Genomic DNA, 16,420 nt, shown 5'->3' with positions numbered 1-16,420 from the left:
ACAGGTTAATTAAATCAAGCTTAGCAGCCCCAGAATAAAGCCCAGCCAAAGATATAACTGATGGAGCCAGGCAGAGCTTAACTGCTTTCCCTTCTGCTGCGGCCACGCTCCCCCAGGCTGAGCTTCACTCCACAGGCCACGACCCCAGGGTTTCTTTGTTTGACCCAACTTTAATCAGCTTCCTTCTCTGATTCCAGCAAATCCCTCTGCTGATGGCAGGCAGGAATAAAGGCTATTGTACAGTACAGAGCTATGTGGCACAGCAAGCCACGATAAGCATTTCCTTTCCAAACATCCAAGTTCCCCAAACACAAGGAACAGCAGCCCAAAAAAGTAGAGAGGAGATTATTGGAGTTTTGCAGATAAAGCAACAGCTAGGATAAAAAAACCCAAAAACAACATTGGGGCATCCCTCGGTCCTTATGCCCTCCACTTATGACTGAAAATCAAAGGAAGAATTAGAAAAGATCGCTTACCGTACTGACAGCGAGGTCCTTGGAAGCCAGCGGGGCAGTGGCAGAGCTGTGAGGATCCCTCCATGCATTTCCCACCGTTGAAACAAACCCCATCACTGCAGACCGCTGCAAGGAGGAGGGAGAGGATAAATCCCAAGATCAGGATCAGAGGTGTACATGCACCAATAAAAACCATTCACTGATTGAGTTCCCACAGCCCTGGAGCACGCTGGGGTAGTTCTAACAACACTGTTGAACCACTTCCGAAAGGAAACTCTTTCAGCTGGCAATGTGATACTCAAACAGCACACAAAGTCTCTTAAAATTTAGGATAAGAAGCAAAATACCTTGGACAATATCTCAGGGCTTTTCTTAAAGTGTGAATAAGTGAGAATTCACCGGAAAACATCAACAGAGCTGTAGAGTTGTGGAGAAAATAATGCTTTTCCAGGTCAAAAGTGGGTAAAATAGTCAGAAAATGACTCATGCAGATGTTGTGGCAACACAGACAACTTAGTGATTTTGAAATTGGAGGCATCTTTCAGGAACGAACCCCGAGAAGCTGCTTCCCACCTCTCCACTGAGCTTTCCTGAAGAGCTGGCTGCCCAAACACGGCGTCACCTTCTGAACGGCCGAGAGGATGAAATGGAGCTAAACTGTACGTGCCTGGGCAGCCACGTTTCTCTGTTCTCACCAAGTGAAGTGTAAAATGGACACAGAGACAGAGAATGCTCAATTAGGCTTCTGAAATCCACCTTTTCAAATCATCTAAATAAAGGCACAAACAGGGATAGGTTTTTCCAGTGAAACATATATTTCTCATAACTCATGAAATGCACCCAATAGCTTATATTTCCCGCTAGAAAACACTGGTCTCAGAGGGAGAAATGTTAACAAGTGATGCTGGCATGTGTGCCAGGCTTTGTCGAAGTGTAAGGATGCAGAAAAAGCTCTCATCTTCCTTTTTAAGTCCATTAAAAGATGCAGACAATGAAATTTTCTCTCTATTCACTGATCTGGACATAGTTGTGCTGCCAGCCAGCTCTTTCCTTTCTTTTTCCTTCACTCTCTCTTTCCCTTTTCACCTCCATTCAACAAGCTGTAACACAACCCAAGAACAAAGGGATCGGCTAGGAATATATTTCACAAAATCCATGGCAAATTAGAGCAAGAAGAGCTCTACCTGCCTGCACGGTGCAAGAGATGCCGTGGCCGCCCTGGGTCTGCAGTTCCAGTTTCCGAGCTCCCAGCTCAGCCCAGGCTGGATTGCAGACAGCCCTGGGGCAAGAGCAGCAATAGGACCCAACACCTTACAGCTTCTGCATCCCAGGAAGGGATGCTCTGCAAGCGCCAGGTGTGTCACGGCCACCTGTGTCAGAGACCCTCGCGTCCCATTGATTCAGCAGATGGATCTAGGGAACATAATTATTTCAAGTAGCTGTGATCACAAAGGCCGACCTGGCAACCCCAAACCTGCTGGCTCGGAACTGTGGATTTGCTAGAAGGAACACAGAATGCAGGCGTGGAGACAAACGCAGACGTAGCCAAGTGCAGCTCACACTGTGATTTACTGCAGATCGTGAGCGGTCACCAGCCGAAGCCACTTGCCAACAGAATAAGTGAACCATCAACCTGCAAACGCATCCTGCATCCGCAGCAAGATGCCAAACCTCCTCTGCTGAAGCAGAGATGAAATTTGCCTTTGGCTTTAGTGGAAACAACTGGGAGGGAAATGTTTTTATCCTGCTAGTGGAGTTAGGGTTATTCCAGTCCCAAGGTGTGCAGGGGGAGGCGGAGGGGCTAGTTACTGTGACCTGAGTTAGTGACCCCACTCCTGAGCCCTGGTCAGAATCAGCCCCAGCCCAGGGGAGCCGGTTTTGCTGCTGCAGTGCACGTACATACAGCAATTCCTTGTGCTCAGGAAAAGCACCTTCGGAATAACGCCAGAACCAGCCCCACCTCGAAACTTCAGCAGTCATACTTTATTTTAAACGGCCAAAAAGCCAGGGTAGAGAACGTTTCCAAGGATTCTACTTTGTAAAGAAAAAGCCCAAGGTATTTCAGATGGATGGCAGAGTCCCACGTGCTCCTGGCCGCTCCTGTGATGGGTCCGCAACGCCTTGTGCTAAACTCACATCACAGGAAAAATCACACAGCACCACCTCCTGTGTTAGCGTTACCTGGGCTCACAAGGGCAGACAGACCGAATTAATTAATAGATAAATAAAAACTCCAGGGAAACCCATTCTAGTTCTGCATGTGCCAACTGCCTTCTGGAAAATTTAGAGAATTCAATACCTCTCCAGCAGGCACAGCCTGGGAAGTGACTTTCAGTGAGACCCCAGGACATTCAGTGAGACCCCGGGAGATACCTGAACCAACAGAGAAGCCCCCAGCAAGAAAGCTCTAGAGCCTGCTCAAGGCCAGGGATGAAACGGCACCTTTGCCGTTATCGCCTGAACATACAGAGCCTGAGATTAAATCACAAACCTATGTAGAATATGGGACCATCTGAAAACAATTATAACAGCGCTCCCTGGGCTGAGGTTTCCACACGCAACTGTCTATAAGTTTCCCCTTCTCTTTGCAAGCTGGGAGCCCCTGGGTTCTCTTCCCATTCCAGCTAAAGCTGTAACTAATTAGCAACAGAAAGAGCAGGTCTGTGATTACACACTTCACTTTGTGCCATTATAACTGGGGAGGAAAGGCACCCTGTGCAGGCTTCAAAAAATGGCTCCAAATGCTTGGCATAAACCATTCTGTGCTTGCTCCAGAACACCAATTGTGCATTCAGAAGGAAAAGGAATCGCAGATGGGAACAGTGCAAGGAAGTGTTTGCGTTTCTGGGGTATGCTGGCAGGACATTTTGTGCCCGTTTGCAATGTTACCAACGCATTTCAAAGAAATTTTGGAACTTTAAGACATAGACACAAAACCAGAGATGGGGAAGAGCAGGTACCACCTGCGCAAGAGAAACCCAGTGCTTGCTGGTGTACACTCAGCCGTTGGATGCAGGAGCTCCCTCGCAGCCGATTCAGCTCCAGCTCACCAGCCCGAGCGATAACTTCAGGTCAGTTCAAGTCTCATTCTCACTGACATCCAAACTCCCCAAACTTTACACCTTAAATGCACTAGAGTTGAAATACTTGAGTGTCTGGCTTGTCTCTTTTAAGAGCCTGATGATTATCCAAATCCCCCCTCCAAGAAAAAGTTTATTTTGTAATACAAAAGGTGGCATTGAAGTCCTAACACTCCTCTACCCAAAGTAATGAAACAGTGATGAAATATTACTTCAGAAAGCCAGTTATCTTCTCATCTCAAGTTTTAGTCACCTTTCACAGCCACGTATCCTTGGGGACCATGGCGATCCTATATAAATCCCATGCTGGCCTGAATACTGGAACCTGGCAAACTCTCCCACACATCCTGCTCAGCTAAGCCACGACAATGTCCAGGACTGCAAACATTTTCCTGCACGTGAGGGACACGGCAAGGCAGAAGGAGCTCCTGACAGCAAGCGTTTCATTGCAGCTTCCCATCTCCAGGTGTGCACCAGGATTTTCTACGGCTGCAGCCTTAACTTTTTGCTGGCTCTAGTCTTGGTGACTCTTGTCTGCTTCTTTCTCCCTTTCTGCCAGCTCTCAGCACTATGAGACAGAATTGACTGAGTCACCACATTGCATAATATAGTGGTTTTCCCTCAATCTTTCACCTCAATCACCTGAAAATGGGATTGCAGGCAGGGTCCCAGCACAGCCCAGGCTGGCTGCGTGATGCCCTGTTTGCCCTCAGCCCTCAGTTCAGTAAGACCCAAAGCACAACAATGGAAAATATTAGAAGCAATTGCAGCGACACAAATGAGGGATTACGAGATACGGGTGTTATTCTTGGCTGTGGCCCAGATTTCCTGAATGACCGGGACAATTCCCCGCTCTGTGCTTCAGGCTGGCACACACAGAGTGGAAATCATTATAACCTACTTCCCAGCCCAGTGGGCTGAGGGGCCGGCGGGTCTCCCTCCCCTGCGCCTTCCGAGCCTTCTGCAACCCAGCTCTTAATTCAGAGCGACATCATTTAATGCGATGGAAATGTGGTAAAAGGGTAACAACGCCGTCCTGGGCAACGAGAAAGAGAGGAGGACTTGCAGAAAGCATCACCTTCTTCTGTTTGAAAGGCCAGGCAGCCTCTTTGGCGAGGATTTAGCAAGGGATGATGGAGAAGAGCATTTCTCCTACAAGGTAGGGGCTCACCGAAGTATGACCCAGCCCTCTGTGAGGACAGAGATGGTCTCCTGGGGGAGCCTGCACTAGAAGGTTAACCAATACCAGGCTTGATCCCAGGAGGAAGGTTCAGAAGTTCAGTCAAAGCCTTTCAGCTGACAAAACAATGAGCCTCCAGGAGCCAAAAGGGGATGAACAAAGGAAAGTCAGCCTAATAGGGAAATTAAATTGTTAACCGAACACATTTCCTGCCAAGTCTTCCAATCTGTATCACAAATCGCGGAGCTGCGGTCCTGGACACAGGCTCAGCGGCTCCCGCGCACACCTGCCAGCGCGGCCAGGCTCCCGGGGCGATGCAGCGAGACAGGCTCGGCTGTGCCTGCAGAGCCAGCACAGCTACCGCAGCCCCGCGGAGCCCCTTGCCCTGCTCCACACATGCTATGCTCAGCTAGGCTGAGCTGGCAGTAAGAAACGCGGTTCAGCGCCGGGTAACTCGCTCTGGAGTCTTCTAATAGGCCACTTGTGACTTATAAAAGTTGCTCTTTTAATGAGGCGATTAAAATCCAACTGCTCTCTACTCAGCCCTTGGGGATGCTCGGAGGGGTTTTTGCTGCATCTCAGACTCTGATGTGTCCTCCCTCCTCCTCAACAAAAGTTAATTCTCCCTCCTCACCCTAGAGCCAGGCTCTGCCTCTACCTGAGCTAAAAGTCAGAGCCAGGCGTGATCCTAACGACAGCTGCATAAAACCTCCAGATAAAAACAATAAGGGAGAGCTACTGAAGTTTTAGAGCAACAGCTCAAGCCCAGTTCCCCCAGCAGCTCCATGGAGGTATCCGAAGAGCGAGCTGCACTGCGGCACAGGGCGCCAGGCAGCGTGTGAAGCTGTCTGGCCACACGGCTGCACGAGCAGCTACTCCACTTCTCGGCCAGGCTGTGCTCACCTAGGCGGCTCCGTTTCCTTGAGGGAGCTCATTAAAAATCCACTCGGGTGTCTCCATCCTGCCTGGCAGCAGAGCCAGGCTCGCTCCCAGCTGCAGTCCAGGTTACGACATGACCTCCCTGCTGTTCCAGCTGGAGCAGTGACTTCTCCTGCACGGTTCACTGGCAACACCGCAACCGTGACAAGCCCACTAGTGCTAAACCTTCCAGTCAGGGTCTCCTCTTTAGCCTCTTCCATCCTCATTGCTGAGCCCAGGGACACAGACACGGTGTCTGCAGCTGAGCTCCAGCTCTTCCATGCAGACTGAGAGCTAAAGGCTTGGTGAGACTTGGCTTTTCAACATCTTGAGCTGAAAGTAGAGATCGTGGGGATCACCAGACACGCAGGCCCCTTGTCCTAATCAGCAAGGGCTTTAACTCTGTTATTGAACCCATGTGGAATTTAAGTAGCGTCTCAGAGGCCACTTGAAACTGAGAAGCTTAGTCTGAAAATCAACCTATCTATGATCAGACGCGGAAAGAACCTGATGCCATCCTAAAAATGCAAAGGGTGTTTTGACTTCTGAACTTTTTCCTTCCAAAACGGGACTGAGCGGATGAATGCTCCAAGGCAGAGGGCAATGGAAACGCAGTAAGACCTCACACTTCTACCAGCACAAGAGATGGGACAAAAAGCAGGCACGCTGCGAGGGAACCGGGCACGCTGCCCGTACAAGGTGAGAGCCGACAGCCCCAGGGGCGCTAGGAGCAAGCACAGCTGTCACGATTCCAAATGGCACAGGAGGAGAGGAACACAGACATCAAATATTCTTGGAGTCTCATGCGATCTCTGTGGAGCCATTACTCTTCAGAACACTTGGCTTCAGCGCCGTTTTACAGGGTGTTTCTATGAAATTTTCCATGCCTTTCGAAGCTCCTTGCTCCCAGCAGAGCCCACACGCTCCAAGTCACCGAGTCCTGTCCCCACAGCTCCACACTGGCCATTTGCTCACCTGTAAGTGCTTACAGACACAAACCTGCACGCGAGGAAGAGGAGCACGTCCCTTGTTTTGCTACAGCCACCCACCTCGGCAAACAAGGAGCACACTCGGCAGGGCAAGCTCTCTTCTCCCTGGCACCAGTGCAGGCTCTGAGAGCCCAAACAACTCGACTGAACCGGTACCCACACACTGGGACCCCCCAGTTCACGCTGCTATTTAGCATTAGCAGAAAAGCCAGATGGAAGGGTCACGCTCAAACACGAAGCAAGCAGCAAGCCTTGGCCAGCTACTCAGGAGTCTGCAGTGGTGATAATTTCCCCCAATAAAACATCACACAGGTTGGGTTTTTTTCATTTTTAAGTGATGAGCAGTCCAGCATTTGGAGCAGCGTGTGCTGCAGTGAAGAGATGCCAGCCTCCACAGGAAAGCCAGATAAGATGTCCTTACTGGAGAGATTCCACTGCACAGTGTCCAAGAGCTCTAATTAAATTGTCAACAGCGACAGCCTTCCCCGCCTTTGTACTCCTGGAACATGATCAATGATCTCTGAAGACAGACAGGAATGGCCACAAATCCTGTTGACATACTTTGGCGTAGCCTCATTGCCTTCAGCAGAGTTAGAGCAGCGAGTGCAGGCTGACTCACGACTGCTACATGCAAACAGAAAATCCTCTAACATCCATAATGCCCTGGCTGTTCATTGATACGTGCTGGCTCATTTCCCCTCCCAGTCCTTCCCACACCTTCTTCTGGTCCAGAAGAAGATGCTCCTACTCCTGGAATTACACACAGAAAACAGGTAAACAAGGCACATCTAAAAGAGAGCAAGAGGAACCACTGCTGAACGTGTGGCAAGAAAATAAACACCAGCAGCTTGCCCGTCACATTGGCAGCAAGTCTGAAATTAATAGGGAGAGTCCAAGTATTTCAATTTGTCTCCACATGAGCTGGGTCTCTCTCTCTTTCCCAGTCCAGCTGGGTCTGTGGTGAGCAGCCAGTGAGAGCCCTGCGGCCTCCGAGTGCTGCTCCCAACACTGAGGAAGATGAGTTAAGAGCAGCTTTATTTCCTATTCTCTGTTCCTTCCTGGATGGAATTACTCACTTCCTCGGCAGGAAAAATCATTACAGAACACACTTTGCTGAGTTCATCTGAGGTTTTTATCTGCTCGCAGCCAAGGGGGCGTTCGGCATCCATGGAGCTTCCTCTGGCACAGTGGGGATGCTCTCCTTTGGAATAGGAAGACTAAAGATCGGCTGCCAGACACACCTTTTATTCTTTTATTTCTAAACCTCTGCTTCAAGCACTTGCAGCCTCCCACAGACAGAAGATGAGTAGCTGTGGGGACACCTCCCTGTGCTTTTACGGTGGCATTGGGCACAGCGAGTGTTCATTCCCTCGATCCAGGGCAGATCCCAAATGCTTTGTTAGTTCAGCTAATACTTAAAACAAAAGCTGCTTTCCTACGGCAAGGGTAGGATAATTCGGAGATCAGAGCTCCACCACACCACCAGGCAGAGAATGAACAACAAAGCACAGGGAGCGCGCGTGATTCTCCCTCATTTCTACACATACGTTCAGGGAAACCTTTGTTTGATTCAAGAGAAGATTTTCTTTTGCTCTCAACATCTCAAGAACTAAGTTTCAAGCTGACACACAGCTAAAATAAATAAAAAGTAAGGAAAAAAACCGCAAACAATGAACCCAATTCTTTTAGAAGACATTTCTCCAGCAGTAGCTGCAGGCACAGGGCCCTCAGCCAGAACCCAGCACTGCCAGGAGCAAAGGAAGAATCTCATCCGAACAGCGCGACACTTACGGTAGAGACAGCCGGCATCTCCTCCGAGCTGGGACCATCCCGGGCAGCACCGGTACGTGGTCTGGAATCCCACCTTGTACGCCTGCCTGTAGCCCGTGTAATACACCGTCCTGCAACACAACACAACGTAATCCCTGCAGAATGAGGAAACTGGGGAGCACAGAAGCTGTAAGTCTACCTGGGAGTGTAAACAAAATGAGGAATTTGGGTTTCGAATGTGCTGATGCTTTTTTCCACCTGCTCTAGTGATGATTAAAATACTGCTGAATTCACTTCAACAGGGCATGCGAGAGATGGAATTGTCCAGGACCTCGTACACCCCTGGCTCTTTTCTCCTTTTCTAAGCCCTGAGCCCTTCTCAAACTACACATTAACAAAGAAAATTCACATTTTAAGAACAAGAGGTATTTCAGCCCAGCTTTAGTGAGCATGAGCAGGGGTCTGCGAGGGGCTGTTGAGGTGAAACATCAGGATCCCGGTGGGAATACTGAGTTTCTCAAGAAGCTCTCCAGGCTGTGTTAAACAGTACAGCTCCTGCGGCTTAGGGCCAGCAGAACCGCTTCCCTTCTGGAAAGGGCTTTCTCCTCCTTAGTTGTCCTTCCACTGCGCCCTGCGATAAACCTCAGCTCCTCAGCTCCACAGGGGTGAGCCCAGCGCCGCAGGCAGCACCACCAGGTACACCAGCCCATCTCTCCCACCCTCCAGGCAGAGCTGGAAGCTGGAGAGGGAACCCAGTGCGGGGTCTGCACCCAGGGAGAAGCCGAGGGTCCCTTTAACCCCAACCAGGTGGGAGCTGGGGGAGTGAAGCAGGGATTGATCTGAAACATAAATAAATAAAAGTGACACTTCCTTTTTTGCGCAGAAATCTGCTGTTGTGTGTGTGTGAAAACCTAAACACGGCTCAAACTTTTGAAGCTGATTTTTACAAAGCTCCTTTGGCAGAACATGAAACTACTCAACCAAAGCAAATCAGACAAACAACAACAAATATTTGGCACAGCAGATGTGTTGTACATGTCCACTGAAAATATTTACCCTTACTCAAGGAGAGTTGTTTGATTTTGTCTGAATGTGTCTACGAAATAACCTAAATAACGGTGAACCACCGACTCCCGCCCAGGAAACCTTCGGCTGCTCCTCCGTGCCAGCCGGCATATGGGAGCACAGCTGAGGAAAATAAAAGCCGATACCAATTCTTTTGTGTATGAGCTGTTAACAAATTATGAAGGAAACGCTCGTGTTCCAGAAGCAGCTGAAAAAGCAATTTAGAGGCGCTCAGGCACCCGCACGGCCAGCGACCGGCACGGACCCATCTGGATGCTCTTGGTGTCAAGAGCCGAGGGCAGGGCGCGTTCAGAAGATGCAAAGGGTGTGGGGTGGTGCATTCACGGCACGGGCTGTCGTAGAAACACCACCCTTTTCACCCAAAACGAGAAGGACCATGTGGTGGCAAGCAGCCTCCTCTGTCTGCCCGGCGCAGGCTCCGAAACGAGGAGGAAAAGACATTTTAAGAAATAGCAATGTAGGACTAATTCCGACCTCCTAACTGCCCCCAAGCAGCACCTGAACAGCCTTTTCTCCACCAGCCTTGGGGAGCTGGACCAGAGCCTTCAGATCCTTCCCTCAGCCCAAGTGGGTTCTCAAGGAGATGCAAATATTTTGACAGCCTCGGATGCCTGCGGATATCTGGATGCTGCAGACTGGAAAGAACCACATTAGAGATAGTCTATCTTCAGCGTTTCTGTTTTCTTTTGTGTTTTAAGGAGTCCCTGGCACAGAAAATGTTGAATGAGCCAGAACTAATGGAACCCAGGCTTAAATATCCTGCTGCTGGAAAATGCACTTCCAGCCCCACTGGGACAGAGCCATCCGTGCTCCAGGTTTTGCTGCTGAGGGCTGAGCAAAGCACTTCCCCTTCTTACCTAGTTTGGGGACACTACAAAACCAGCAGCAAAGGTTTTGCTTCACCAGGAACAAAGAGAAGCCCAGAGGATGCTCAGCCCTGTCTTGGGAAGCTGCTGACCGTTTCGCACCTCCGGCAGCAGCACCAAACGCTGCATCAGGGAAAGCAGGAGCCGACGATGGATTTTCCTAGTTGCATCCACGAACTCAAAGGCACCGAAGGCCAATTCCACACCAGCCCTGTGCTGCTGGGGCTGGGTGCGACCGGAGCAGCTCCAGCTGAGCAGAGGCTGCGCGGCATCCCTGCGACTGCTGAAACATGTTCCACTGCCCTCGGCTGCTCAGCACCAGGGAGCCTGGTGGGACATTTTCCATCTATTGGAGTAAGTCTGCTGCAGTGAGAACTCCCCAGAGAAGTTTAGAGAGGGGATAGAGGACAAGATCTCACCTGAGCGAAGATCTGCTGATCACCCTTCGCTGTCCTTGCTTTAAAATCCCCTGGGTGAAAGCCCTCACAGCTCCTCTAGGCTTCACCTCTGCATCTCATTAGGAACAGAGTTTTAGCACAATATCTTCTGATATTTATATGGAAGCACAACCAAGTTTTTTCACTTCAGTTCCTTGATTTACAACGTTAAACCCATCCATTAAAGAGCAAGAAGTACAGCTGGATCTTAAGAGTTCCCGTCCTTTGAAGTAGCAGCAGACAGGGCACCACCATTTCAACGTCCCCTCTTAAAACATGGTCAAAAGACGGACTCTGTCTGCTCCTTCATTACCGCTGCACAGATATCATCACCACGATAATTACTGGCAATTACAAGTTGGGAGGAATTTCTAAAGCCAAGACTTAAAAGCTGCCTCTTGTCCAAGATGCTGCTTTGAAACTACCCCTGTCATTATGATTTTGTAAAGGCTTGTAACTGCCCAAAGGGGCCGGAAAAGCAGGTGGAGCACAGAAAACAAGGCAGATTGTAGTTTGGATACTGCACAGGTAAGAAAAGCACATTATTTGCACTGTTGTATATGAGATACACGCACACATGTCCTAGTGAGAGGGAAACAATTTACTGTGCGGGTGGGGAGCCCCCAGCCCAGGTTGCCCACAGCAGTGGTGGCTGCCCCATCCGTGGAGGGGTTCAAGGCCAGGCTGGATGGGGCTTGGAGGCCCTGATCCAGCGGGAGGTGTCCCTGCCCATGGCAGGGGGGAGGACTGGATGGGCTTTGAGGTCCCTTCCAACCCAAACCATTCCATGATTCTATTTTCATCATGCAAGAAGCAAAACAAGCTTGAAGGAAGAACACGTACCTCTGCTCGTAGCCCGTGCACCACCGCCGTCCTCCGCAGTCCTGCTTCCAGACCTTGACGGTGCGGGTGAGGGCTTGGACGCACGGCTGCCGCTGCCCCATGATCGCCAGCTCCTGCTCCGCGCAGACGTTTGGCCTGGGACAGAGAAACAGAGAGCGATGGGGTCTGCACAGGGGGAAGCAATTCCACCACTTAAACAGGTACCAGCAACGGATAACTTCATTGCACAAGCAGTTGTCAAATGCAGCCTATCCACCTCCCCCAAAACCTCTTGGATTCAAGGCTTTTGTGAACAGACTGTGCACCGGCACCAACAGAACAGGCAATAACATCACCTGTATTTCTCAGAAACATGGCATTAGGTCTTTGTGAATGAGTCAAACATCTGAAAACTACAGGGCATACATCATAAACCTGTATTTACTGACTGGACATGGAGAGAGGACATGTGGAGCAATCCTGACCTATGGGTCGGGGGCAGAGACAGGAAACCTGTGCCCTCCTGAACCCCTCCTTGAGCCTCCAGATCCGCAGCCAGGACCAAGGCTTGGATATGGTAACAGAAATCTAAAGAATATGGGTTTATAACCCTGCAGTACAGCCAGCCTCGAGGCTGGGTACCTCTGGGTCCTGGAATGCTCTACAGCCCATTTCAAAAACGCAGCAATTACTGATTTTTAGCTTTAAATTAGAGAGGATGGATCTGAAGAGAGGCAGCAGCCTACACGATACGGTAGCACGAGTCACTCTTGCATTTGTCCACTCTGTCTGCTCTCAGTTAACGAAGAACACATCTCCTTTCTTTAAACTTAGAGAATAGTTTTCCTGACTATCGCATTGTGAACACCGACGAAATCTGCCTCCTCTGGCAGTGTTTGGGGGAAAAAAAAAAAACCTCTTTTCCCTCTAGAAATGATACAGCATTTGATTAACACTGCTTGAAATCAGAGTTCAGTTTGCTGTCTTAAACGCTTTTCTTACTTCCTGGAGAGCTAAGGGCTGCGAGACTAATTCCAGTAAATAAAATGAATACCTATAACTCAGTGACTAAGAAAATCAGGAAAATACCAGTTGCATTTTATTTCTTTTCTAATCCCACCTCTTTCACCAAATACAAGCCAGGAGTTTTAGCGAAGAAGGAATAGGGAAATAGTTGTGCCCAGCTTGGTAAGTCACGAGCCCTTCATTATTTGAAACGGCTTTTGTGGCTTCCAGTTCTTCAAAAGACACCGAGAGTTTTCATAAAAATACTTTGTATACAAGAAGTTAAACTAATTAACTGGGATGTGGTGAAGCAGGGATTGCAGCTGGCATCCGCCTGCCGCGGGCCAGTCAATCCCACCACGGCCACCGCACGCCTGGCGACGCCTCTGGGATTCATGGAACGGTTCCTTCCCGCTCCAGCTCAGCTCTAAAGGCTCCTCACGTCACCCCCACATGTGGCCACTGCTGAGCTCCTTGGCTTGCAGAGCTCCTCACACATCACTTCACCACGACAGCTAACGGGGTCTCTGCCAGAGAAGCTGCTTCACGCCGTGAGCGGCTCCGTGCACAGAGAGCTGCGAGCTGGTGGCATTTCCCGATCCCAGGACCTCCCCTGGACCTTCTAAACAAGAGCCGAAAGGAACCACAAGAACAAGGCTGGCAGCAGCACTGCTCTGGTGTAATTTATCACAGCAAAGACAGGTTCTGTGCACCCAAACGGTGGTTGTGAGTGCGAGGGCATCGTCGGCAGTGCCCCCGTGACAGCTCTTTCCAGGCACTGGCGCTTTCTCTTTGGCACCCAGCTCGTCCCCTGTGTCTCATCCAAGAAGTCCTAAAAGCACTTATGAAGGCAGGAGCACAACCCCCCTGACGTCAAGAGAAAAGGCAGCTTCTTGCATAACCTTTATCTGCTGAAAAGGAGCCTTTTCCATCAGAAAGTGAAAAACCAGAGCTTGCACACCATGCAGCACTGGGGTCGTTCACAAAGAGAATGAGAGCAATCCCCCTCTCCGAGAGATCATCTTCTGGCCAGAGACCAAACCAGCAAGGAAGTTTTCCAAAGCAGCCAAATCATTAACACCAAACTGTAACTGTAAAATCTAATTAAAATGAATGAACTACGCGCTGCTGAGCAACAGGAAAAGGGCGAAAGAAACACACAAGAAGAAAGAGATACGTGAAGGGCAATAAAACAGCAGGTCTGTGGAGAAAGGTCAAACTATTTCCCCAACAATCACCTCTTGCGCTCACACAACAGCACCATTCCCAGTAAAACCAGTAAGTTCCCTCCTCCAAGCAGAGACTACCCAGATATTCAAATTCTTACTCTCCTTTACATACATCTGGTACCAGATAAAGACACACGGTGCAAAACCTCCTTCCTCTCACTCTCCCTGCTCCTTCCTTCACCTTTGATTCAAATATTCTGTATTTAGATTCTGCTTTACATTCCCTGCCCTACGAAAACGCTCCGACCGCCTTTCCTTGCTACTCACATGTGGGGTTGAAGCGTGTTCGCAGAAGCAAGAGCAGAGACCCGCAAGGCGAGGACGAATGACAGTGCCACCGCGTGAAACCCCATCGCAACAGCTCCTCTCTCCCAAGGTGCTCCCAGTGGGTGCCCAGAAGCCTCCTAGAGCATGAATTCTCTTTCCCAGCTTGTCAGTGTCTCTTCGGTAAACAGCAATGCTGTAGGAGCACACAGAATCCTTGCCCTGGGAGAGCAGATTTACTGCTCCTGGAGGCTTCTTCCCATGTGGTTTCTGCTCAGCAAGTTCCTTCAGTCCACGGGAGATGGTTACAGTGCAGATTGTCCCTATGTTTTTCCCAAAGCCAAACCTGGCTTCTTACGCTCATTTGCTTGCAGTGAAATGCACTGAAGTGACTTTTCCTCCTGGAGTTTGCTCCTCGACAGAGCCCGAAGCCCTGGTGGCTCGCAAGACGCGGGTTCTGTGCAGTGGGGAAGCCCCATGGGGGCTTGGCCGGTTTGGAGTCCCAAGGCACTTCGCAAGGCAATGCAAAAATCAGCTCTCGGCAAGAGAAAGGCAAAAGGACGAGGGCTTCCCCGTGCACGGAGAAATCCACCTCCCAGAGGGCTCTTCCAAAAGCAGGCAGAGTGCTGGTTTACCCCATCCTCATGGCTGAATCCATCCTGCAACCCTCTGGAGACAGGATCGGGTACCTCCTGCACACATGAACCCTAAGAGCGGCTTCCCTGCATTTCAAAGGCGTAACAAAACTTCCCTCCTGCCTTTCCCAGGTCCAGCTCCGATCCCTCACATGCTCTCTTGTTTCTCTCCTTGCTGACAGTCAGAAATCCCTCCCACCAGCTGTGTCCAGCCCCGAGCAGAGGAGGGGGGACCCTGCACAACAGCAGCAGAAAGAAGTCGGGTTTGTTTCTCCGAAGCCGGCTCTTTTGCACGACCCAGGGCCATCTCTGCACACACCACCTAAAACCTCTCTCCCAGCAGTTCTAAAAACATCCCACAGAGACTTCACCTTTCCTCTGCACCCTGGCAGATAACAGAGCTGATCACTACCCAAGGAAACTCTGCTACACGTAAAACAGAGGGACACATCCCACCTCACTCGGCTGCTCCACTGCTCTTGACACCCAGTCTACAGGGGGGAGAGAGGGAGTTGGAGAACAAGGTTCAGCTGCTCTCCACCTTCTCCCACCAAGCTCCCTACCACACAAGGAAGCAGCATAGAAAGAGGCGTTGATGAGGGTTTTGCTGAAGCTGAGTGTCCACTGGCTCCTGTGAAATGAGAAACGGGAGAGAGAAGTGCCCAAGCCTGATTCTGAGATGGTTCATTGCAGAGTTCCCTCTTCCAAAACGCTGCTGCGAGTATCCTGGCTGTATTGCCAGTCTTGGCAGCAACGGCGAGGAGGTTAGAGAGGGCTGAACTGTCTCCTGCCTTCCTTCCCAGAAGGATGGGAGCACAATACCCAGACACAGTAGGATGAGAGTGAAGAGAACAGAGCAGGGATGCTGCACTAAAACCCTCCTGCCTCAAGAACCTGCTGGCAAACTCTCACTGAAGGCAAGAAGGAATGCAAGCTGGGCACTGCTCCACCACCCTGGGGTGGCACAAGGAGACCTGCCCTTCGGCAAGAGGTGATTTCTGAGAGAGAAGCCGGAGGAGAAGGTTGGGTAGTTCCAGTGGCCACGCCAGGGATGTATTTTGCACTGGAAGACAAACCACAACGTCAAGACTCAAGTCACCGATGAGCCGTGCCCCAACGCTGGCAGCTCTTGGAAGAAACTGAGGCAGCAGCTTTTAACACCTGAACCCTCCCCAGGTCACAGCAGTTTTAGGTCGGAGAAAAGAGCAGGGAAGAGGGGCTAAAGTTTCCACTTAGAAGTAAAGCACCTGCCAAGTTTAACAGATGGGAAGACATCATCTTCTATTCTTCCTGGAGAAGAAAGGCAACCACATAAAGATGCTTTTTAATGATAGAGAGAGCTCCAGGATACAATAAATTCAGGCCTCTGTTTTCCTGTCAGAATTTTAAAACCTAGGATGTTTTGTACCGCTGGAAACCCTACGGCTGCTCCCAGTCCTTCAGTGCTAACTGACTGCTGCTACCCAACAGCTCTCCCCACGCTTACCTGATCCTCTCCTCGGCTCCCGCTTTGGCAAGCGCGGTGCTGGGAACGCAGGACCTGGATTTAGGGGATGCCCAGGTGGAACATGCGGACACAGTGAGGCACCAGGGCACCCAAACAGGGCTGGCAGGGGCGAAGGGAGCCTGGCAGGCAGAGCCTGGAGTGTGGCTCCCTCTCCAGGACACAGCTCAGTGTCCAGGG

The 16,420-nt window shown here is 50.4% G+C and overlaps 1 protein-coding gene across 1 annotated transcript in view; it reads right to left on the bottom strand.

Annotated features, from left to right (window-relative positions):
- The window catches only part of MEGF6 (multiple EGF like domains 6), a 78,592-nt gene extending 64,362 nt beyond the window's left edge, over window positions 1–14,230 (bottom strand). Inside the window, exons 1-4 of the mRNA XM_069874597.1 lie at window positions 14,105–14,230; window positions 11,625–11,759; window positions 8,414–8,523; window positions 477–581 (exon numbers count right to left, since the gene is read on the bottom strand). Coding sequence (XP_069730698.1) covers window positions 477–581; window positions 8,414–8,523; window positions 11,625–11,759; window positions 14,105–14,190 — 436 coding nt within the window. The 5' untranslated portion in view covers window positions 14,191–14,230. The remainder of the gene's footprint in view (window positions 1–476; window positions 582–8,413; window positions 8,524–11,624; window positions 11,760–14,104) is intronic.
- Window positions 14,231–16,420: the final 2,190 nt, after the last annotated feature.

This window comes from Phaenicophaeus curvirostris, chromosome 22 (assembly GCF_032191515.1).
Source record: "Phaenicophaeus curvirostris isolate KB17595 chromosome 22, BPBGC_Pcur_1.0, whole genome shotgun sequence".
Classification (NCBI taxonomy): domain Eukaryota; kingdom Metazoa; phylum Chordata; class Aves; order Cuculiformes; family Cuculidae; genus Phaenicophaeus; species Phaenicophaeus curvirostris.
This window is presented reverse-complemented; position numbering and strand designations above follow the sequence as displayed.